The sequence below is a fragment of the Pituophis catenifer genome, unplaced genomic scaffold (assembly GCF_029215685.1).
Source record: "Pituophis catenifer annectens isolate HBS135680 unplaced genomic scaffold, rPitCat1.0.hap2 SCAF_2, whole genome shotgun sequence".
In the NCBI taxonomy this organism is placed as follows: Eukaryota; Metazoa; Chordata; class Lepidosauria; order Squamata; family Colubridae; genus Pituophis; species Pituophis catenifer.
Genome location: NW_027256882.1, coordinates 120844759 through 120870391, shown reverse-complemented (window position 1 = coordinate 120870391; position 25633 = coordinate 120844759). Strand labels below are relative to the sequence as shown.

Below are 25633 nucleotides of genomic sequence, written 5' to 3'. Positions count from 1 at the left end.
TAAAGAATCATTTATTTTAAAAAAGCAAATACTGCAGCCATTTAAAAACCAGACCACTGCAGAATGAGCTCTAAATTCTCTCCAGTACAAAGGCTTTTCTGGTCATGCAGCAAAATAGGTTAGGTATATATTCATTTTCACATGCAACTAAATTTTGACCAAGAAAACAATAATTTCTGCCACATTCCCCTCTTTGAGCATGTTGACATGATATAGAGGGGGAAAAAATCAAGCTTTAAGCATATAGTTGCTTTTTCTCTCTGTGTAATACATCTGAAAATAAGATTTATACTGCAGTTTTCATCGTAATGTGTAAGTGTGTAAGTTACCTGCAAAACTGGACCCTTAAATCCTAGAATATATCCCTGCAAGTAGCAGAATATTCCTTTACAATGAGGTATAGATTTCTCTGCAGAAATATTACCAAATATTTTCAAGCATTGCCAGAGTGCAAGTTCTTCTCATTCTTTATGCTTAATCTGTCAGAAAATCCATAATAAAATGAAAAAGGAATTGTTTTTGTTTTGATGTGTCAATACGCTCAGATGCACAACCAAATGAAAATAACAGTGTTTTTTTTAAAAGTGGCATAAAAATGACGCTGTGTGTGTTTATGCATATATTTCAAATCATGATGAGTCTGTGAAGTGAACCTATCAGCACAGAAGGTAATGCAGTGTAACATAGAAAGATAGACTGCACATCATGACAGTTGCAAGATTTGTGAATCTTGAGAAGACTTGGGAGTTTGGTAGAAATGGAATTTTTTTAGCCTGTTTATCAGCTACTATTAATGAATACCCAAAATAGAGGCACATTACTTTTTATATCACAGTGCAATTACATCCAGTAGGATGTGGATCTCATGTCAGAAAACTAAAAAATCAAAGAAGCTTTAAAGCAAAATCTTTACTAGGTTATAGCATTAGTACCTGACTGACTTACTCTGGGTTCAGCCCTAGTTTATCCTTGGCTGGACAACTATCAGGAAATTCTATGGCAGGCTGAGAAATCAGGAGGAATCATCCTGGAAGAATGAAAGAAGACAGTGACAAATTTCTTCCAGCTGTTACTGAGAAAATTACACAGATACTGTATATCAATGAAGTCTGCAGGAGCTGGAAACCTTTTTTTTAAGTCAAAATCTTCTGTGAGAACTCACAATTAGACACAACTATTTTTTCTAATATGAAAATATTATGAAAATGTAATATGAAGGATGCATTCAATGGAAGTATTTGTACACTTGGTCTAATTCCCACAAGGGTACTAAATCCTTAGATATCTGCAGGTTAAAGGAGTGATTGTAAAACGGGTTAATGGAGAGATATTGAAAGAGCACTCTAATAGATACAGAAATAGATAAAATCAAAAGCATACTAGAAATGAATTGATATTTGAAACAGATGTGATATAACTGGTAAACAATTTCTAGGGCAACATTTTATTTAAGAAACAATTGACGAAAGGTGTGTGGATGGCCAAAAAGGGTAGTGTTCATACAGTGTTACTAGCATCCTGGTTATAAAATAGATTGTATCTCTGTCATTGGAAACATACTGTCAGGATTATTTTTTAGATCCAGCTTCATTTTTTTCCTGCTTTTTGTCCCCATCTGACATCTTCCTACAGAGGCAGTAAAGGAAAAGACATCAACACCATTAAATCCTTACGTGTCCTTCGTGTCCTCAGACCCCTCAAAACTATCAAGCGGTTGCCAAAGCTCAAGGTATGTTTGGGATAGAAGTGTAAAAAGCAAGCAAACAAAAAACTCACCCTGGAATCTCTGATTTTATATTGTTTGTGTATGTATATTATACACACACACATATACACACACATACATATTCTATAGTAAGTTGAAAAAAAGATAAAGCAAGAAGGCTGAAGTCAGGCTTCATACTATTCTACTATAGCGAGGGTCCAGTAGTCATTACAGGGTTAACTTGGAGTTCCGGTGACGACTGAGCCTGCAATTTGTGAAGCTCCTCCCACATCCGCTGGCTTCCCAGATCTCAGACTCAGTCGTTCTGGTTAGACCTATTTTGGCTGATCTGGGAATTATTCTTTAAATTAGATAATAATTCCTTTTGGAAGTTAGTTTCTTTCCTTCCTTGCAGGATTGCAGAGTTCCCAGGGACCTGGTTGAGCTCTGCTTTCTCCAGTGAGACAGGTTCACGCCCAATACCGCTGAGGACTGCTTTTTACTGCGGTGGGTCTGCAGGCTGGCAGACCCAATTTGGCGTCCCTGGGGTGTTGCTCCATACGCTTGCTGGCTGTGGCTTACTCCGGACTCAGTGGGCTTGGAGAATCAGCGGTCCATGTGAGGCTTCTCCAGAGGTCTTTGCAGGCAGCACTGGAGCTTGGTAAGCCCATTCCGGTTTGCTTCGGAGGGTTTTTTTGGGCGTTTCACCCCCACCCCACGCCCACCTTTAAAGGAGCCTTGCCTTTGCAGAGGTTTTAGTAGCTTTTTGTGGCGGTGGCCATTTTGGGTTTCCTTTGTGGTGGTGGCCATTTTGTTTCCTTTGTGGCAGTAGCCATTTTGTTTCCTTGTGGCGGCAGCCATTTTGATTTCCTTTGTGGGAGCAGCCATTTTGGTTTCCCTTCCGGGGGCGGCCATTTTGGTCTATACTCCACTGAGTGCCGGCACAGGAATTTAACCTCTTTCCAGCCATTTCAAGCCAAGCCTTTCTATGGCTTCCAAGCCTCCCTCTCGCCCTTCTAAGAGACCAGCTCCATCTCAGCCCTCAATTTCCTCATCTACCCGTTCGGGCCATTCTAAAAGGAGCAAGGTTTCTGCTTCCAAAGCCCAGCCTGCTCAGAAAGGGTCTCGATCTAGCGAAAGGATGGAGGCTCAAAGACATAAGTCCCTGGAAAGGGCAATTGAGAAAGCGGTACAGCAGGCCACTAGAGGGGAGTTTCTCCAGTCTCCAGCCATGGAGGCTTCTGCTGTGGAGCTTATTGCTTCTCCTGATCAGCCTGGAATGGCTTCCTGGTCTCCAGATGTGAGCACAATTCCTCCTTCTCAAGCTGAGGCTAGTGCTCTTTTTGGGGCTGTTCAGCATTCTCCTTCACCTCCCCATATTTTTCCTGTTGTTCAGGTTATAGCTTCACCTCAGGTGGCCCCTCAGGCTGCAGTTTTAACTCCTCAACAGGAGCCAGTTCATTCTCCTCCTGAACCTATCGCCACCCAGGGAGAGACTTCTCTTCCTCCTTTTGGGATGGTTCCTAGCCAACCTCTTGATTTAGCAGCTCTTATTCAAGCAGCTTTGCAGCGGGGCATTGCTGCAGAAATACAACGTAGAACTGGATCTTGGGTTTCAGAACAGGCCAGGACTCATGGAGCTTTACTCACTCAATGTTCTGCTGACCTTGAACAGGCACAAGAGCAGGATTATTCAGAACCTATGCCGGTCAGGGGTCTGCTGCAGGGGAGGAGCTAGATGAGCCTGGTTTATCTGATGATGAAGATCTTTCTCCTGATCAACCTTCATTCGTTGGGTTATTTAAACCTCAGGTTTTCAGATCCCTTCTCCACAAGGCCAAATTAACCACTGGCCTGGGTCTCCCTTCACAGAAGCCTGACTCTTCGGGTGTGGAAGCAGGGGCATCCTCTTCACTATTTGAGGAACCTACTCCAGAAATGGAGGAAATTCCAGATCCCAAGTTGTTTAAGGATGTTATTACTGGACAATGGTTAGCCCCAGTTTCTAGTCCTAATCCTAGTTCAGTGGACAGACGCGTTTATAATCTGGATTCTAACATCTCTTCAATTTTGCAGGTTCCAACAATGGATCCTCCTATTGTGGCTCTATCTAATCCTTCAGTGCTCACAGGCCCTCCGGAGGAAGGCCTCCATCCTGAGGACAAGCATCTGGAGCACTCCCTGACTAAGGCTCACCAAGCTGCAGCATGGGCCGTTTGGGCTTCTTCGGCAGCCACTTTCTTTAACAGGGCTACCCTTATGTGGGTTAGACAACTGCAGGGTCGCTTACCTTTGTCTGACACTAGGGCTCTCCAGGATATCAATAAAATTATAGCGGCTCTGGAGTATTCTGCTGATGCCACTCTTAACGACTCCAGATTTACAGCTAAATCCATTGGTTCCAGCATCACCTCTCACCGCCTCCTTTGGCTTCGCTAATGGCAGGCCGATACTAAGAATAAGTGGCATTTGGCATCTTCCCCATATTCGGGGAACCTTCTCTTTGGTCCTCCTCTTGAGCCCTTGCTTATCAAATCCAAGGATAAGAGGAAAATCCTGCCTAGCTTGTCCTGAAGGTCAGAGAGTCGACCTTCCCCTTCTTTCTTTCGGAACCCCTCCTCGAGTTATCCTTCCTCCAGGTTCCAGAGATTTCAATCTCCCAGGCAAGATAGATTCCAGGACAGACAATCGGGTCCTGGATTCTGCAGCCAAGGTCGCAAATCTTTCAGAGGGGGGAGGGGTTGTTCTTCCCGCAGGTTTCATTGACTCTTTGCCCGACCCTACCATAGGAGGCCACCTAGTGCTCTTTGCCAGCCAGTGGGAGGCGTCGACCTCGGATGCCTGGGTCAGGGAGATGGTCTTTCAGGGACTATCTTTAGAATTTCTCTCCACACACACCCCCAAGATTCCTTCGGGTCCCTCTCTCGCGGGACAGGTCTCAACGGCTTCTACTGGAGAAGGCGGTGGCGCATCTCCTTCAGATCCGGGCCACCGAACTGGTTCCAGTAGACCAAAGAGGACAGGGGTTCTACTCCCGCCTGTTCCTCATCCAGAAGTCATTGAGGGGTTGGAGGGCCATTCTCAACCTGAAGTCCCTGAACCATCGCAAAATCTACTGTCAGTTCAAAATGCAATCTCTTCAATCCATCCTAGAATCCATCAGGGAGGGAGACGTCCTCACGTCTATCGATCTGATGGAGGTGTATCTTCACATTCCCATCTGTTTGGCCCATCGCAAATTTCTTCACTTTTGTCTGGCGTCTCGTCATTACCAGTACCGGGCTCTTCCATTCGGACTCTCCCCGGCTCCCCGAGTGTTCACCAAATTGATGGCAGCGCTAGCGGCCTCCCTCCGAGCGGTTCCCATTCGGATCCAGTTTTTCCTGGATGATCTATTGATCCAGTCCAGCTCGGAGAAGTTAGCGCATCAGGACCTGCTCACCACCATTCAGGTTCTGAAATGTCACGGTTTCTCGATCAACGAAGCCAAGAGCCACCTGGTACCGACGACTCGTATTCAACATCTGGGGGCCATAATAGATTCCATCCAGGGCAAGGTTTATCTGTCACAAGAGTGCCTGATCAGTTTGCAGTCCCTGGTCGGACAGGTCTCTCAAGGAAAGCCAGTTCCAGTGCGTCGGCTGTCGCAGCTTCTCGGGAAGATGGTGTCCCTTGGGCCCGGCTCATGTGAGGGCTCTGCAGTGGTTCCTCCTACCCTTTCAACGGTCCCTCATGAGTTCTTCCGACATCCTAGTTCGGCTATCACCCAAAGTTCTTCTTTCTCTAACCTGGTGGGTGTCCCCGGCCCTATCCAAGGGACGTTTTTTCAGGGAACCACCTCTGTTGGTCCTGACCACCGATACCAGTCTCTTCGGCTGGGGTGCACACTTGGGGAACCTATTTGCTCAGGGTCGCTGGAGCCGGGCCGATCTATCCAACGGTATCAATTGGTTGGAGCTCAGAGCCATTCACTTAGCTCTGAGGGCATTCCAGGACCAGCTGGAGGGCACTCACGTTCTAGTCAGGACAGACAACGTAGCAGCGAAGGCCCACATGAATTGCTTAGTGGGAACGCAGTCACAACGTCTGATGGAGGAGTCCGACCTGCTGGGCCTTTGGTCGGAGAAACACCTGGAATCCAACAGAGCCGCCCACATCTCCGGAGCAGCGAATGTGTGAGCAGATCTTCTCAGCAGGGCCACAATGGACCAGGGCGAGTGTCGTCTTTGACCAGCCATCTTCCGCCAGATCTCCCGACGGTTCGGGACTCCAGCTGTCGACCTATTCGCCTCCAGCAAGAATCATCAGACGAGCAAATTCTTCTTGTGGTTTCCAGACCAGGGGGCAGAAGCAGTAGACCCCTTTGGAGTCCCTGGCCACCGGGGCTTCTGTACGCCTTCCCACCGTTGGCGATTCTTCCCAAGGTCATTCGGAAGCTTCTCGTCGAGGAGGCCGAGCTGATCGTCATCGCCCCCCATTGGCCTCGCTGTCCTTGGTTTGCGGACCTGGTGGCTCTGTCGGTGGCTCCTCCTTGGTGTCTTCCTCAAGACAAGAGAGCTCTCAGTCAAGGAGTTCTTCTGCATCCAGACATTGAGTGGCTTCAACTAACCACATGGAGGTTGATCAGCAAATCTTCCGCAGTCGAGGTCTCTCGACTGACATCATAGCTACCCTTCAGGCATCTCGTCGGGCTTCCACAAACCGCATTTACAACTCCACCTGGCTGTCCTTCTGCCGTTGGTGCTCTCGCTCTGGCCTGGTCACTTTAGATGCCTCAGAAGAGAAGATCCTGGGGTTCCTTCAAGTTGGGTTGTCTTCAGGTTTGGCTCCTAGCATCCTGCGCAGACAGGTGTCTGCCCTTGCCTCGATTTTGTCTTGTAGGTCTTCCCTGCCCCTTTCCAGACGTCCCCTCATCAGGGGGGCCTCTAACCTTCGCCCTCCTACTTTACACAGATACCCTACCTGGGATCTCCCCAAAGTTCTTTCTGCCCTCACCCGTCCTTCCTTTGAGCCCTTGAGGCGGGTGGGTTTACGGTTCCTTTCTTATAAGATGGTTTTCCTGGTTGCCATAACCTCGGCTCTCAGGATCTCTGAATTGGCAGCTCTCTCTTCTCGTTCGGACCTTTGCGTCTTCCATTCAGACCGAGTGGTTCTCTGATTAGATCCTTCCTTCATCCCTAAGGTTAATTCCCTGTTCCATAGAGCTTCGGAACTCATCCTTCCCAACTTCTGTCCCTCCCCTTCTCCTCATAGGGAACAGACCTGGCACACTCTGGACGTTCGTAGAGCCCTCAAGATTTAACTTAGGAGGACTTCTTCGTTCAGGTGTTCAGAGAGTCTCTTCGTTTCTTTCCTACCTTCCTCTATGGGTCTGAAGGTTTCCTCCTCCATCCTGGGTCAGTGGCTTAGGGCCACTATTACCTCTGCTTACGAGGCTCAGGCATTGCCAGTGCCTTCCCGGATCACTGCTCATTTCACTCGTAGTGCTGCCACATCCGCAGCCTGGGCCACTCAGGCATCCCTGGAGGATATTTGCCAGGCAGCCACATGGTCTTCCCCTTCTCTGTTTATTCGTCACTATAAGTTGGATGTAAACGCTTCTGCGGAGGCAGCCTTTGGCCGCCGTGTTTTGCAGCAGATGCTTCAAGGGGATTCTCTTTCAGAGCAGTAGTTCCCCCCCATTAGAGGTTCTGCTTTGGCATGTCCCTGTAATGACTGCTGGACCCTCACTATAGTAGAATGGACGTTGTCTTACCTGAACGTCTCTTCTGCGTAGCAGAGGGTCCAGCAGTCATCCCCACCCTATCCGATCCTCCTCCTCCTCCTCCTCCTTCTTCTTCTTCTTCTTCTTCATGTTTCGTGATGGTGTGTGTGTGGGGGGGGTTCTTTCTGTTCTTTGTTGTGGTTTCCCAGCTCAGCTATTTGGTCTGCAGAATCTCCCTCGTCAGAAATCTGGGAAGCCAGTGGATTTGGGAGGAGCTTCACAAATTGCAGATTCAGTCATCACCGAAACTCCAAGTTAACCCTGTAATGACTGCTGGACCCTCTGCTACGCAGAAGGGACGTTCAGGTAAGACAATGTCCATTTCATGAAAAGGCATGAACTTAGGTTCCTTTATTAGCTTTCGCATACTTATTTGATGCACAATATCATCTAAAGAAGAGATATTATAATAGCACTTAATTTTCCTTGAAGAATTCTTGTGTTTAGGATAATCGAAAATTAAACAATTCCCCAATCTCCACAGTAGGATAAAATTACTTGTTTTAGTTCATCATGCAGCTAAAGAATCATTGAAGTATTTTGCAGCATTTAAAGGACTAAGAACATTTATTACTGTACAACATTATGGGGTAGAATATTTTAAAATTTTTAAAACTTTTCATATTTTTGTGTATATTTGTTGATTTTAACAGTTGCTTGGTCGATTTTTGTTGTGAGCCGCCCTGAGTCCTTGGAGATAGGGCGGCATACAAATTTTATAAATAAATAAATAAATAAACATAAGCTTTTATCCAAAAAATTCTTTTTCATCTTGTGAACATAGGCGGGGAGAGGGAATAACAAAACAAATGTCACAGAGAAACCATAAGAATTATGTACTTCCATCTGACATTGCAATGCAAGTACAAAAGGGCGAGTTTTGCATTATGGTATCCTGGCACAAGTATTATCATAGCTTGTCATCATAGTTTGTACTGGGTGCCTGTGCGTGGATGGAAATCTGCTGATTTTAATTTTCATGCACCTAATGGTCTCTAATTTAGGAAATGCTTTTTTGTGAATTACCATTCATAATGTATATACATACAATGACAATAAAGTTATTATTATTAGACCATTGTATGAATGTTATATTTTCCTAACTGTAATTTAATTGGTATAATCAGTATATTCTTGTTTTCATTTCTCTCTGATTCTACATTTTTTCAAAAAAGAAATATTTCCTCCACATCCATAGATGTGCTTACCTGCCCACAGAAGTTAATTTTTTTAAAGTTATTATCATGTTATAAGACTATTGGTTTGGCTGCAACAGATCCAGTGACTAGTAAATTGGATACAGCTGAAAAGTAATTTCTGTTTTGGAAAGACAAATTACTACTCTGGTCAAGGAATTCTAAATCTATGCAAGCCTGGAAGATATTTGGGGTGGCAGCAGGGAAGATTTTTTATAAAAAAAAAAGTTGCCCGCCTTAGGACCAATTTACTTGAAGAACAGTTTCAACGTTAATTTTCCAGGCTCTCGTGATAGGTACTGTATCAGAAACTGTGCACTGTCCCTTTTGTTAAGTGAGCTTAAATGGATAATCTTATTGGTGGTGACAGCAGGACTGCAGAATATATTGTGGAAATCAGTGGACATTTTCACTGTCTTAGTATGGCTTTTAAATACATTTTAAATCTTTAATAAATTTGAAATTTCTATGTTAAGAAAATTTACTGTTTAAATGAAAACGTCTTAAAAATAGGAAAGAAATAGGAAAGAAATTTCTTAACATAGAAATTTCAAACTTATTAAAGATTTAAAAAGTATTTAAAAGCCATACTAAGACAGTGAAAATGTCCACTGATTTCCACAATATATTCTGCAATCCTGCAGTACTGATATTTTAGGGTTGCATGTTGCCTTAGTTTTATTTGATTGTCTCTATAATGGTATTTCTCTCACACACAAATATATTTCTTAAGCAGGAGGGACAGTTTTATGGAAAATTAAAATACAGATAAGCATAACCTAGTCAAATCTTACCAGCGTATCTGTTTTCCACAGGCTGTCTTTGACTGTGTGGTGAATTCACTCAAAAATGTCCTCAATATTCTTATTGTATACATGCTCTTCATGTTCATCTTCGCTGTGGTTGCTGTCCAGCTCTTTAAAGGCAGATTCTTCTATTGCACTGATGAATCCAAGGAGTTTGAAAAAGACTGCAGGTACATAGCCTCCTCCCGTTCAGTTTTTTTATTCAATTCTTTTCTCCTATATGGCCAATCCTGTAACTTATATGAAGCTGTGTGATTCATAAAGTTATATAACCTGTATAATTCCCTGTGTCACATTGCCATTGCATTCAGGGCAAGAGACTGGCTTCCAATGCATTATTTTCTGATATTTATTTAATTAATTTATATAGCTGCTCAACTTGCAGATGTGTCTCTGGATTGCTAGCCGCTCATTAAAACAAAATAAAGAACAACAGCTAGAAATCAAGAGATGGTGAGTTCCAGTCCCATCTTAGGCATCAAAACCTGCCGTTACTTGGGGTAACTTGGGGCCACTCACTGTCTCTCAGCCCAGCTCACCTAATAGGTTTGTTGTGAGGAAAGTAGGAAGAAGTAGAAGTATTAGATATGTCCATCACCTTGAGTTATTGAGTGATGTCCTGATTCAGATTTTTTTTCTACATTAATAATATAGATTTTATAGCTTGCCTATATCAAAATACATTGCATCAATTTTCTATATCAACAAATAATAATATTTGTAAAACAAATAATTTCCTGAAGTTATAATCTAATTCAGTAAAGTACAAAACACTTTAAAAAGTCTTCCATTCTTCCATTTATCTCTATTATGCTGTTTATTTTAAGTTGCTGGATACAAGTTAAGGCAATATGAGGAGTTGGTGTTCTGGCCTTTTTTTCTTTAATGATTATTTGTGATTTAGTGGTTATCGTGGTGTCATTTTAAATGTATGATTTTCATGGTTTTAAAGGTTCACAGGAAAACATTACTACAAGAACTTGGTAGCAGTAAGCTATATTGTAAATTGATATGTTTTTGTAGTTAAAAGTACATAACCATAAAGAAATAGTGAATAAAAGGAAATACTTGCAATTTATAAATATCTATTCTCTTGAAGTCATGATGATTTACTACAAGTGTGTAGAGATAAAATTGCATTTCTGTACAGAACTGCAAATGCTAGTAAAAGGAGATGATTAAGGAGATGGAACATATTTAAAAGCGGCCAAGTGTCAGTCCCCTCCACAAGAGAGGCTATGGAAAGCACAGATGAAATACTAGAATTTCTTAATTCTGTGATAGATTCATTAATGGGTAATGAACTGTATTTAAAAGGAAGGAAAACAGCACAACTATATTCATTTTTAAATCAGAGTACACAACTCATTTTACTCTCAGATTTAACATCTCTCTAGTGGCTATGTTATGCAAAGGATAATTTGCCTTGACATTCCTTCAGTCTCTGTGTGATATTTACAGACATGCAGAATTTAAATCATTTACTATAATTTAGATAGTTTAGTTTCCTTTGTTGCCCAATCAATATTCCTGGACCTTTGCTACTAAACTATCAATAAAGATGTTCTCAATAGGTTCATTTATTGAATTGAATCAATTTGTCTTAAAACATCTGAGGAAAAAGGTAACTATGGACTAGAAGGATCCCTTAATTTATCTATGTAATTAGACAATAACTCAAAGCAAGTTGAAACATTCCTCTAGATTCTAGAGCTTCAAAGACATAACTGAGATAGGGATTGTTTCTTTGTCATCATCGCTACCAGAGAATAATATCTGAGGCATTCTCACTTGTGTTGATTAATTTTGATCTGAGTTTTTTCCCCATTTGTGTTCAAGGTGCCATTCCATCTGTTTCTGTTTTCAAAACCTGAGTATATCAGGGAGCCAAACAAGCTCTGTTTAGGGAAGAGCATTTGGGAGTTTTTAAAGCAAGGGCACAAATCACCCCTTTACTGTTCAAAACATTTTGACTATGACCACAGACAAGGCATGCCCAAATCCCCTAGGAATCCATCACTGCTAGTCATTTTAATTGCACAATCACCTTTATAGAGGGATAACAAACCTATTGTTGCCATGGCAACCATAAAGTCTGGAGTCATACAATTATCTGAGATGGAATCAATTTATTTTGCTGTTCTGAAAACCTACTACTACTCAAAAATCTAAATTAGGCAAAGATATTGCAGATATGTTTAGCTATTTTTTCAGAATTTTGTATGAGAAAAACATTTTAAAACAATTCAGTCTACATTTTCAGCACTGTAAAAACTTTTCAAACCAGAAGCTTTAGATTCTTCAAATTGCTAAAGAATTGGTTTGCAACTTTGGCAACTTTATTGGGGGAAAATATATGGAGCAACTGAAAATAATGCAAAATTATTGTATTGAAAATTATCCTAATAAATTTATTCAGTTTCATCCCCAGTTAAATAATATAGTATCAAATTTTAAATAAAGTAACTGTATATGAATTGATCTTCCCATAATTACCTTTTGTTTGGGGAGACTAACATCAGATTAGTAGCTATACAGTAGTGATGTTTGCTTGATTAATCTTTCAGTCAATTTTGAAACCTGAATAAATAATAAACACCTCTTTTCACAATCTCCTTTGAATGTTAATGCTGTCAAAGAGACCATTTACATCTTAGAAGATTCTTATTACTTATTCTTATTCTTGACGAATGTATCTTTTCTTTTATGTACACTGAGAGCATATGCACCAAGACAAATTCCTTGTGTGTCCAATCACACTTGGCCAATAAAGAATTCTATTCTATTCTATTCTATTAAACTGTTAAACTCCATTGTGTAAACTTGTCTCTGAACATTTTTGTTGATCTTCCTTAGAGGAGAATATTTAGTCTACGAGAAGAACAATGAAGTGAAGGCTGAGAGACGAGAGTGGAGGAAATATGATTTCCATTATGACAATGTACTATGGGCATTGCTTACCCTTTTCACTGTGTCTACAGGAGAAGGTTGGCCAGAGTAAGTTATTGATGAAAATAAGGATGTTTTAAAACAACAGGGACCTTGAGCATCTAATTGGCTGTCATTAAATAAGAATGTTGGATTTAGCTAATCTAAACTTGATCTGAATTACATAAATTATACAGATGAGGTCATTATGCTACTTTTATTTAGGCTTGTCTATGCTACTTTTGTTTAGGCTTGTTTACTCTTATCATATGAAAATACCACCCCAGTTGGATAAATTATTTATTTACAATGGCACAGAAGATTCAAAACTTGACCAACCAACATGAAAAAAAAAGTACATGTCATAGATAACAAGTAGTAAAAAGACACATACTTGACATAGGATTAAATTCCAAAATTTATAGACTATAAAACAACATTTGGCAATATATAGGGAAATGGATGTATTTTTGTTTTATAATGTATCATTCTGGTCAAACAAATCTGAGATTGTTATTATGAAAGAGGTTATGAGGAAAAGTGGGTTTCTTTATAAAATTAACAATATAAATCAATATAAGCTAGGAATTCAGAGCTTCCAGCACCTCAAAATTAAAGACTGGCATAAGAAATTTTCTTAAGCTTCTTTATGCCTACCATGGGAGAGTGTTAATTTAAATTTCAGTTCTCATTATTATCAGTACTTTAATTATTATGCTGGGCCTTAAATATTGGCTTTGGGATACTGAAGGAAAAAAATCACAAGTACAACAGAACCAGAAATACTATTTCCATTTTGTAACCAATAATTATTCAGTTCTGACATATTTTACTACAAAGTTGACTGGAGTTTTAAGGCTACTCTCCAGGTGTCTAATTTAATCACGTTTGCTGAGGATTGTAGGAAATGAAGTTCAAGACATCTGAAGAATACTGTGTTGGAAAGACTCCATGTTAGTAATAGGATCCTTCTACACCCAAGCAGCACTTTTAAAGATATCATATTGTTTGTTTATTAGTTGCAAGAAAAAGATGACTGTTATATTAATGTGCATTGTATTATACAATCTGATATAAGCCTGTATAGTATTATATTATTATATAATAATATTATTATAATATACCGGTAATATAATGCTAGAATTAGAATTATATTAATAAAATTACATTTTCTTCATTTGTTTATATACCACCTCAATCTAACTAGACTCTAAGAAGTTTACAACAGATGTAATGAAATACCAAAGTAATAATACACTAACATAAAATATAAACAATTTATATAAAACAAAAACTAATACTTTTTTTTTGCAGTGTTCTTAAGCACTCAGTGGATGCTACATATGAGAATCAGGGGCCCAGCCCTGGTTATCGCATGGAGATGTCCATCTTCTATGTGGTTTATTTTGTGGTCTTCCCATTTTTTTTTGTCAACATTTTTGTGGCCTTAATCATCATCACTTTCCAAGAGCAAGGGGACAAGATGATGGAGGAATACAGTCTGGAGAAAAATGAGGTATGGCATACATTGGAAAATCTAATGAAAATGTTGTTTTGACAGTGAGGATATTATTAAAAAAATAAGCATTCATTTCTCTCATTCTCTCTTAAATTTTTAGCAGTTCAAAGACTTCAGCTTGGTACAAAAATATTTTGCAAGGTGCAGGAGGAACTGAAAAACTGATTTTACTGAGTCTGTAACTGGTAGCAAAGGAAGTTTGATACCAGAAAGATTGCAAAGGCAGATTCTTATAGAAAACTAACAAGAAGCTGCATGTTCTCATCATGATAAAGTCTGGAAAATTAAAATACTTAGAATATATAAGGACAAAAATTCATATGCTGTAGATCTATAGAATATATGAAATAATAATATGGCTAATTGTGGAGAAAAGCTGACCTATATAATACTATTTTGATCAATATATATTATCTATCAACTTCATGTAGGTATATTAGTATCATATACTATTGGCATTTTACATAGTATAGAATTGAGATTATTGCTGCTCCACTTCTTGCATTAGGCTGTTCTTCCTTACGAAAGAGAAAAGAGTCTGATCCTTATTCTATGGCACACTAATAATCCTTTTTGTTTCATTTCTCTACAAATAGTCATAACCTCCATTAACTAGCTGCCCATGGGGAAATGGCTTAAAATCCAAAGAGTAGGACCTTTTTTCTATTAAAAGCCACATTCTCTCAAGGGTACTGTATTAGCAGACAGGACTGCTCTCCCTCCCTCCCACCCTCCCTCCCTCCTCCCAATATCTGCCTATGGGAGAAATTACTTTAAAATAAAAAATATTTCTATTAAGGGATACATTCTCTTATGTAAATCTGTTATTGGACAAGCCTGCTCCCCTTTTTCTCTCATTTGCCTTTCTCCTACCATTTCCCTCTTTTCCTCCTTTCCCACAGGCTAGCAGAAGAATAATAAATCAGACTTGCAAAGTTTGAAGTCATAAAGAGCTTTGGAAACTAATCTGAGGGCCACAGCCTCTCCCCACTGCTGAATTAATGCTACCCATCCTTCTCTGAGTCAGCAGAAAATTATACCAGCACAAAATTTTCTGCCTCTATTGTCTCCTTTGTGATTCACTGCTAAATGATGCTGTTCTAATTATGTATATGTAACACTTGATTAGCAAAGACATAAATTCCCCTATCTTTGCTCCTCCCTCTCAACCAAAAGGAAAAACATCCACTAGTCACTGTGGTGTAATAGGAATGCGGTATTCTTGGTTGTAGGACTTTGTCCATTAAATCTAGGCTTTTCCCTGTGCCTTTCTTTCTATACCGTGTTCTATTGTAAGCTGAGCTTAATAAATTTTTTAAAAATTAGATTAGATGAAGGAGCTGAATCATTAAAAGTCGTTTTAATGGGGATTTCTCTCCCCCATCTTTTCTAAATAGACAACATATTTCAAGTTCTATATTCCTTAATATCAGTTGCGGAATGAGGGTAGACCTGTCATTCCTTAGTTGTGCTATTTCAGATTTTACTAAAATGACAAGTAAAAGACTTGCAGGCTGAGCAGTCTAGTGTTGTTGCATTATTTTGATAGGGGGAAAAAATCATAGCATTGCTATGTCAGCTCTTTACAGACAGCAGGAGTTTAGTCTGGCTAGAGATGAGAGGGAAGAAAGCATAGTTAACAGTCTGAATCAACAAATGTTTTGATCTCTCCCACCACTGGTCTTATAACTTTTGCCTCCAACATTTTTGTTGATGAAGTGTAATAACAGTTTTTACTATTGGCTGTCAGAAAGAGCTACTTTTGGCAAGGTCAAAAGAAGCCTAAAATCAGATCAGTCTCATACCATAACATGGGAAAAGTGAAATGTCCCAAAAATAGAAGCCTCAAGCTCATTTTATCTCAAAGGAGAAAGACACATAAGATTTCATGGTAAATAGGGCTTGCATTTGATATATAACAATCATTGCATTTATAATTTACAATACAATTATCAGAAGTATGTGTGGTTAAATGTCTGCCTACATTGATTCCAGTTCTAGTATTTGATTATAGAAGCAATTATATATGCAATTAACAGCAATTGCAGCATTCCCTTAAATCCCTTTCTTATAGAAGAAAAGAATCACTTTGAGTTTGTAGAAGGTGGCCAAAATTCTTCCAATAACATTAAGCAGTGACTAAGTTTCCTGCACCTTTCTCCTGTTTCAGACCTGAGTGGCAAAGTATTAGAATTAGATGATGACCCAGAAGAACCATTAGAACTAGACAATGAACCGACTAGATTAGAATAACAGATGGTCTGATCAAGTACCACTGATTGCAATAGTATCTTCTACAGCCATGCTGCTACAGTCCCCCAATCTTTTGCTTGACAATAGAATCTCAAGATGCTTATGATCTTTATCATTCAATTAAAATTATACTATTTATTGAGAACAGGAGAATTTTACACATATCATCCTAACTTATAATTAGGCTTTTGATCAGAGAAACAGAAAAATGGGCATCCCCCCATCCCCTGAAACATAACATTTCTGATACAGACAATTATACAAATTTAATGACCAGACTGAGAGCTGCCTTTGATGATTCTACCAGATAGGCTACAGACAATGATGAGATGTGATGCTTACAAAGTGAACATCAAGTGTGCACATATGTGGCTAACTTTCAATATTTTTGTCCAGGACATGACTTGAATCAGCTACCTTTGATAAACCAATTTAAAGAGCGCCTGCCTGATGAATTATAGAACAAACTTAATGGAGAAAGCACTTCGAGCACCTTGGAAGTGTTAATCCAATGTTGTGTTGTTACAAATATAAGACTCATGAAAGAAGCACAGAATATGGGCAGGAAGGAGTGATGAAATTACTCTCCCTTTCCTTTTTTTCAAACCCCCCTCCCCTCCCCATCTAATCTTCAAATGTTAAATGCATGCGTTTGGGAGCCATCAGAGCTCCATTGTTGGCTGCAAAAAAGTAATGTTAATGTACGCAGGAAGTTCATTTATGTTGTAGGATTTGGGTGCATTTTGACCAGTTTGCCCCCCTAAAATACTTAGCTGAGACAACAGCTAAGTGTTATATATGTAGGAAGGGGAAACATTTTGCAAACAAATACCCTAAATGTTCTAAGTTTGCTTATGAGGAACCAACAAACCAAATTCTAGGAGCTTGAGAAAGGAATAGGATGTATAATACTCATAGTATCTCCTTCGCCTCACACAAAAAATTGACTGCCATAAACCTTCAGAGCCTGGTAGATTTTAAAGCTAGGGCAGTTTTGTAGACTGCAATTGAATACAAATATACCTAGCTATTTAGGCAGTAGATCCATTAATGAAGATGGAAATCATTGATGGTAGATACCTGTACTCAGGACCATCATTTTATTAAACTTTTGATATACTTTTCATTTTCGCTTCTTCTATACATGTCTCTATAGCATTGGGGATGCATCTGCTTCAGATCTATAACCTACATATTCTTGAGAGCAAGAAAATACCGCCTTTGACTCTCCAAAATGCCAAACCTAATGCCGAGCCTCTTCCAAAGAGAAAGCAGCTACAGAAATTACCTGCTTGCCCATGTCATTAAAGAAATGGAAACCTTGATGTCAAGTTGAAGGTTGGGATTTATTTGTCCCTTGGCATTCTCAGTCATCATTCCATTAAAAAGAAAAAATAATTCTTTGAATTTCATGATTAGTTCTAAATTCTTTAATCATTAAGCATCATTAGCTCTCTCTCATTTCTGAACTTTTAAAAACCGCATTTTTGCCAGTTTAGATCTCAGAAGAGAATGTAGCTTAATTTACGTGAAGGTGGGGTACCTATATTTAGTTCGCTTTGCCATGCAATATGAAAAGTTCATACAGACATATAGTTCAGTTTATGTCCATCAATAAATTTATAAATCCCACATTTTTCATGAGACACTGGACTGCTACATTGAAGTTTATTTGATGACCTGTTAATTTATTCTGAAGATCAACTACTCACACTAAAAAGTACACACAATAGTGTACTTGACCAGTTCTACCTATGCAATGTATATACTAAAATAGAGAAATTGACCTCTTGGATTATCAACGGCACCACAACTTTTCTGTGGGAATCACAATGGATCTCATCAAAATGAATTCAATTCTCTCCTTGAGTATGTACACACACCCACAATGTCAAGGGGATGCAACAATTTGGAAGATTCTTAAATTTTATTACCAATTGATCCATGATTTTGCAACATATATAAAAGCTTTCACCCATCTTGCATAAATGGGATTTTCAAGCATCATGCATAATTTCAAGTGGAATCTTGATGCTCAACAGGCTTGTTCCTCATTTGAACAGACTTTTGCCTCCCTGCCTGATCCTCTGCCATCATGCGCCTTTGTTGTTCAAACAGATGCTTCTGATTTTGATTTAAGGGCAATCATTTTCCAGACATCTGAGGATTTTGAACAAAGACTTTTGCCTTGCACCCTTTATTCTAGACAGCTACTGAAGCCAAAAAGGAACTGTGATGTTTTGAACAAGGAATTATTAGTGATCAGAGATGCTTTTCAACACTGGCACACCTCTTGTAAGAAGCTTCACACCCCATTGAAGTCCAAACAGACCACAAGATCCCGGAGTATCTACAGTCTTTTCACACACTCAGGTGGGCACAATTCTCCCAATTTAATTTTCATAGCACAGGCTGATACTTTTTCACACATGTCTGAATAGTTTATTCCACATGTCAAACCCCACTCCCCATCTCACGGTTCTGTTCTCCAGTCTGAACATTTTGTGTTCCCACTTCCAATAGTAGCCTCAGTCTGAGCCTCTGAGAGCTAATTACATACTCTTCATTACATACTAATTACATACTCTTCATTTCACCAGACAAATTCACACATCAGAATGACAGGTCCCATATCTATGGGCTTGGGCACATGATCTTCAGGGAGACCTCCAATTCACCTTTCCTTTTCTTGGGAATGGGGACAATTGCATCACAATGGCTAATTATACATTCCTCCTTCCTTGAGAAGATTTTACAACTTAGTCATTAGAGCATTTGGGACTACTTAAGGCCGCATACTTTCTGCTCCAGTATTTTTCTTGTCCAAGTAGATGTTAATGCCTATGGATCTTCTTGTCTCAGCTGCTGCCACATCTGAACTTTATCTACAAACTAGCTGGACTGTTGCATTGCCTCCCCTTTCCAAAGGAGCCTCAAGTCACAGTTTCCATGGATTATACAACTGATTAACCACTTATAGGGCATAAACATGTCATCAATGTTTTCCAAGATGGTTCCTTCCATCTGGCAAGTCTTCAGAGACTGATCCTCTATTACATATTCTGACATTGAAGCATTTCTAGTCATCTCATTTTTAACAGAAGTGTTCTATTCACAGGCTATTTTCGGATGCTCTTTTCCAATATTAGATATTAAACTTATTTTTTTCTTCAGTGCATTGCCTACAATCCACTTATGAGATATAGAGGACAAATGTCACCTTAGAGCAATGCCATCGTTGCTATGTAAGCTACCAGCAAAACAATTTATCTACACTCTTGCCTGTGGCTGAGTTCACATGTAACAACTTGGTTTGTTCTTCTGTTTACATTTTTTTGTATCAAGGATTCTGTGCAGTTCTGTTACCTCATATAATTCACTTTCTCCCAGTCTGGGGGCTATATACTTTCTACAAGAACTTCAGGCAGTACACCAGCTCCTTGAAAAACCACTATATTTTGCCAGGGCTTCCTACTGCAAACTGCTGACCACCATTATCCATTGCTGCTGGAAATTGCATGTAAATTCAACTTTCTCTGCCCTTGCAATCTGGTTACAGCACCTATCAACTTGAATTCTGAGGAGGAGGGAGCAAATTTGAGGAACAGGGAAAGGACTTTTGCCAAGAGAGAACCTGAACTGCATCTGCATCCACCAGCAGATTTCTGGATGAGGATAATAGGCAAATCTGTAAAAGCCATTCCTATCCTACCTACCTCTGATCGCCAGGATGGGATTGATCCACTTCTTATCCCTGGAACAACAAGTTTTGGACTGGGACAGTCTGCTGGAGTTAAGATACATGACACTGGAATTACTTCCCCATCACCTGTTGGTTGTCAGGATATTTTGGATATCTTCTTGGGGGATGATTTCTGGACACAGAAAAGTGCCTAAACAGGAGGTTACAATGTTGGATTTTTCTCTCTGCCTATAGACTCCTTCAAGTTTCCTCAGCAAGAGGAGACAAATTCCTTATCCTCCAGCTTTCTGGATTGTGTGTGGGAGGCGGGGGGGGGGGAGGAATTTTTCAGCTTCAGCAATCAATCCATGAAGCAGTGGAAAAGTCCTAGATCCTTCCTAGGTCACTCATGCTGGAGAAAAGGAAGGGAGAGCAACAAGCTCTTCCATGAATGGGGTGGGGAAAGGAGAATCTGAAAGGTGAGGTAGCATGAAAACTAGTTCTGGATAGGTGAGAGGCAAATAATCCAAAACTAGACAAGTCCATTTCTATAACAACAGAAATGAGAGGAAACCATGTTTCTGCTCAAAAGAGAGAATCCTCAAGCCTGTCCACTATATGGGCAAGAGAAAAGGGACACAAGGGTTTGAACCTTGATTTTACTGTAAATGGGACTTTCATTTGACACATAGCAATTCCATGAGTTGTTTCCTAATATCTACATTACTTAATGCAGTAGCCCTAATTATTAGAGATCTGCCTTATTAAATTCCTGCCTGTGCCATCCTAAATAGCGTTTGCAAAGAAAACCCTGATACTGTCTTCAGATGCTATGAGTTCAAGAGGGAAAACACTGTTTTAATAACAGTATAGCTAAGGACAACTTAAATGTGACTCATTCATGGATGGGAAACAAAATGGGGGAGGGAGGGGGAGAACAGAACAAAAGATGGTGCCAGCCTGGGCATATTTATGCCATAGTTAGATGCAAATGGGGACAAGGACTTTGGGCTAGGACAAGGTACTTTATTTGATGCTAATTACAGTAGCTCCACCAGCTCTACTAGTCAAGGGCAATAACTCTTGCTATAAACGAGCATCCCTCAGGCCTTTTTCATTGCTGGAAACAACTCTTCCACTTTTTGACCTGCATTCCATGACACAAAGTTTCCTATGCTTCTATTCTGTGGACTGAAAACCAGGTTTGATTTTTGGACAAGGCTCTGGACTTTTGAACCGATGACTAAAATATCAAACTTTATCTTCTTAGCTGTTACTACAAACTGATTTTCTGAAATTTATTTTTATTCAGGCTTTCTAATTACTGCCTCCTTTACAACCTATAACATATATTACCATGGCCAAAGCCTCAACTATGTAGTGAGTTACAGCTAAGACGATGCCGGAACTAAGAACTAATTGCCATTTATTATTGCTTGCTCTCCATTGTGATATTCATGTCTTTAAAAAATAATGCAAACAAATGCTCTTAAGATGAAGTTTCAAAAGACAACTAGGCTTTCTGGGTGTTTTTCCTTGAAAATATTTTGCTTCTCATCCAAGAAGCTTCTTCAGTTCAAACATTTTTAAGGAGAAAAAAATCAAGAAAGTCCAGTTGACTTTTGAAAAAGAACCTTTGGAATAACCATAACCTGGATGACTGAGAATCTCCATAGACATAATGATGCATTGTCCCCAGGTGTAATATAGAGCTGTTCAAGGTTCACTGCCTATGGCACAAACATTGTTAACCATCATATCTTCATGATATCTCTGTCATTTCTAGCCTAACACAGAGGCTGCTGAAAGATATTCAGGTAGTTAGACATTTTTTTTTCTCTTCAGACACAAATCTTCCTAAATGATAAATGATTCCTCTGTGGATACTAGGGATATTGAGATCTGCCCAGCTCCTATTGGCCATTTTAGGCTGCTGTTAGCTTGTGCATCCCCTCTGATCGTGTTGCATTGCCCTCCATGGGCATTTTTGCTCAGGCTGCAGGAGTGAATTGGTTTTTACAAACAGCAACACACACATTTTTCAGGATAGAAGGAGAAGAGAGGAGTGCTATTTTTAAATATACCTGATGTACTCAAGACCACAAGATTTAACATTACTGAAAAATGGGTAACAGATGAAGAGGGAACAATTTAAGTTCTCTCACCGTCTTACCTGTCACTCCCCCACCCCCACTTCTTCCTATGATTTTCCCTGTCCTTGGACTGGCACTTTTTTTCTCCAGCTAGTAGGAGAAGTGGATAAAGCTACTTTTAAACAGATCTGGGTCAAAAAGGCTTTAAGAGTATTAAGGGAGAAGCAATTCTGTAGATGCCAGTTCTCTGGTCCCAGAAGCGATCTATGGGATTGGTGTCTATAGAGCCACCTGCCGTTCCGTGTGTGTGTGTGTGTGTGTGTGTGTGTGTGTGTATACACTATATATATTGCTAGTCCTCGCAGGACTTGCAAGGATGGCAGGAGAAGCAGGGAAAGGATAGTGAGCTTTGTCTATAAAGTTTCCAATATTGCCTGTGGGTGAAATATTTTACAGGGCAGCACTACATCACATGGATTGGACCATAAACTTAACATGCAAGAGAGGGTACTACTCAGTAATGCAAGAGAGCATCATTTGTGTATTAAACAGAACTGTCACCCCTCAAAGACTCAGGAGAGGATTCTAGATGATGCTAGCCTCAGGCACATGGTATTTGTGTAAGGGGTGGTGGTGTTTCTATCTAGTAAAGTGGAAATGCTCAATTGTCTGCAGACCAACTAGTTGAGATCAGGTTTGGGCAAATGGTCTAGCCATCTTTTGAAAATTGTCTCCCTCTTTAATGAGGAAGTGTTGTCACTGTTTCTCCTACTGCCAGGATATCCACCAATCTCTCTTCTTAATTTGTTCTATATTAAATCTGTAGGAAAAACCACCAGTTGCTACTTCACTGCTGAGGCAGAATCAGGCTTAACAATGAAGGCAGCAAAAAGTATGGTAGCAAAAAGTGTGTGTCATTTTAGAAACTGAAGGAAAGCACATTTATATAGTGATAAGGAAAGGTCTTATATTACTTGTACATATTGCTATCTATTCTGATGAAAAACATTATTATATCTCCTTAAGAGTGGGGAGCAAAAAGGTAAGTGGTGTTTTTTTGTTTTTGTTTTTGGCCAGACTTTAATACAATTGATTTAAAGTTAAATTTGTCTAGGATAGGAATTATTTAATCTCCCCCCCCCCCATATTTAATATAGGGATGCGTACTTCCTTTTTTGCCTAGAATGGCTGGTGCATGTGAAGGTGTGTCAAAGGCCATGCTCAAAAATGATTCATTTAAAACAGCAATATAAAGGCAGGCACTGGGGGAAATACAAACTAAATCATTAAACATAATTTGCCATATGATTAGGCAATGTACTTGTAGCTGCAACAAAAGCTTTCAGTGTAACATATATCCTGGGATTTCTTTAGCTTTTTTTTTGTTTGTTTGTTTGAAGGAGACTAATACTGTAGATCCCTAATTGTTGTTTCTTCCTTTTTTTCTCAAGCGAGCCTGCATTGATTTTGCTATCAGCGCCAAGCCACTAACCCGACACATGCCTCAAAATAAGCAGAGCTTTCAGTACCGTATGTGGCAGTTTGTGGTTTCCCCTCCTTTTGAATACACCATTATGGCCATGATTGCCCTAAACACCATTGTCTTAATGATGAAAGTAAGTAGAAATTGCTATGAATTGGTACTACCTACACTGAATATATATCATATGTATCTTGACTTGCCCATACATCATACATAATGTATATGTATGCACACAGATGCATATGCACACACACACACACACACACACACATACACATACACACACACCTATATAATTATTTGAGCTCCTGTTAATCTTACTCTATTGATATCTCCTTAATTCTGCTGACTGGCCCTGCTGACTAATTCCTGAACTGTGGACTAACTTGAGTCTTACTAGTATAAATCTTACTTTGGTCCTAGACTTTTAGATTGTTTTTAGATCACGCTAGTTTAATTCATGATTGTGCTTTCTTTCTCTCTTGTCTCTCCCTCATATCTCCTCTTCGGTAGTTCTACAATGCAACAAATCTTTACGATAATTTATTAAGGATGTTCAACATTGTCTTCACTGCCCTGTTCTCCTTGGAATGTATTCTGAAAATCATTGCCTTTGGAGTGCTAGTAAGTATCACTCTTGCTAGAATTTACAAATTCTACTGTAAAACATAAGAAGCATATCGCTACCATAAGAAACAAGAAAAAATACATTACACTTTAAAAAAAAAACAATTTAAAACATCTGCCCCACTATAGGTTCTCAGGATTCTCAGTTCTTGTCTTCTATATAGTGCTACAAGAATGTCAGAAATTGGCCATTGAAGGTCATTATTCTGTAATTTACTAATGGATTTGTAATTTATTAGGAGTATAGAAAAACAGACTAATGATTGGCTTCCCTTGCTGTAGAACTAATTATATACATTTCATATATCCAAGTTTAATGTTCTAGCTATTGTTAATTACAATCAACACTTCTAATTTAAAATAAATATATATTTAAAATTATCAGCTAATAAGATCTATTTGACAGAAGTAGCTCCATATCTCAAAAATAGTTATTACTAATTGATTTCTGGACAACTCCTCAGAAATAATAGTCACCTGAAAACTGAAAACATTATGTGCAAATATTAGTTGTTTGTTAGCCTATTCTCGACGAAGGGGTTGATCCTTCCACTTGAACAAAAGCTAAAAAAAATAGTACATGTTTTCAATGTTGAGTCCATGGTAAAGATCTTGGCTCTCCATTGGAAAAAAATATATCCACACAAATCTTGAACCAAAAATTTCATTAGTACCTGTGGACATTTAAAAGGAAAAGAAAAACCACCATAATTTTATAGGAACAATAATTTGTTACAATCGATATTGTGAGAATTGCATAAGGGAAATAAGACTCCACAAGACCAACCTACCTTTAAACAAACACAAATACACACTTAGACTGTCAGTGCACAAAGTATTCCTTGCTGCATAAGGGCCAATGTGTGATAATTCTGAATCTTTAATCTTTCCCCACTCTTTACCTTTTTGATTGCCAGCTCTTCAGGCAACAGATGCTTCTAAATAAATAGTATCTTAAGCAATTATAATTAACAGTACTACATTTGTGATGGTTAGAAGATAACCTTCCTACTCCTCACTGCTATGTTTTATATTTCTGTTGAGGTTATTCTCCCCAGTAAAATTACTTGGTTTAAGATCTTACTCATCCTAACATCTTTCTATTTGCTTTTCTAATGAGCTAAATTATACTTTTCAACAGCTTTGCCATTACTTAGTCAGACTTAGAAACCTTTAGCTTTTTTTTCCTTTAATGGAATGCTGCCCAGGTGCAAAAATCATATTATTAAGCTCATGTGTGTTGTATTTATTTTATAGACGTTCATGTGACTGTCCTACAGATAAATGTAGTGGAATTAAGGAAAGTTGTACATAGTTGCTGGTTGCTTGCAAAACAGGCATACGTATCTTGGCTTCACTGGGTTGCTTCAGGTGCTCACCCAGCAAGCTTTCCCCTACTCTCATATGCTGCAGTCATATTTATGGCCAATACTATAGGTTTCTACCTATTTCTATAGATACCATAGGTTTCTGGGTATGTGACCTGGGTATGTGACACATGCCCTACTGCCACTATTTCAGAAAAAAAGGATGATGTAAACAAAGAATCCTTGGTAATGGAAGTTCCTTTGTAATTT

General features: G+C 39.3%; 1 protein-coding gene across 1 annotated transcript in view; it reads left to right on the top strand.

The window, feature by feature from the left end:
* Positions 1-25633, top strand: part of CACNA1A (calcium voltage-gated channel subunit alpha1 A) — a 290119-nt gene that overhangs the window by 189246 nt on the left and 75240 nt on the right. The window contains exons 25-30 of the mRNA XM_070937402.1: positions 1633-1729; positions 9481-9641; positions 12328-12468; positions 13714-13915; positions 23398-23562; positions 23943-24053. Coding sequence (XP_070793503.1) covers positions 1633-1729; positions 9481-9641; positions 12328-12468; positions 13714-13915; positions 23398-23562; positions 23943-24053 — 877 coding nt within the window. The remainder of the gene's footprint in view (positions 1-1632; positions 1730-9480; positions 9642-12327; positions 12469-13713; positions 13916-23397; positions 23563-23942; positions 24054-25633) is intronic.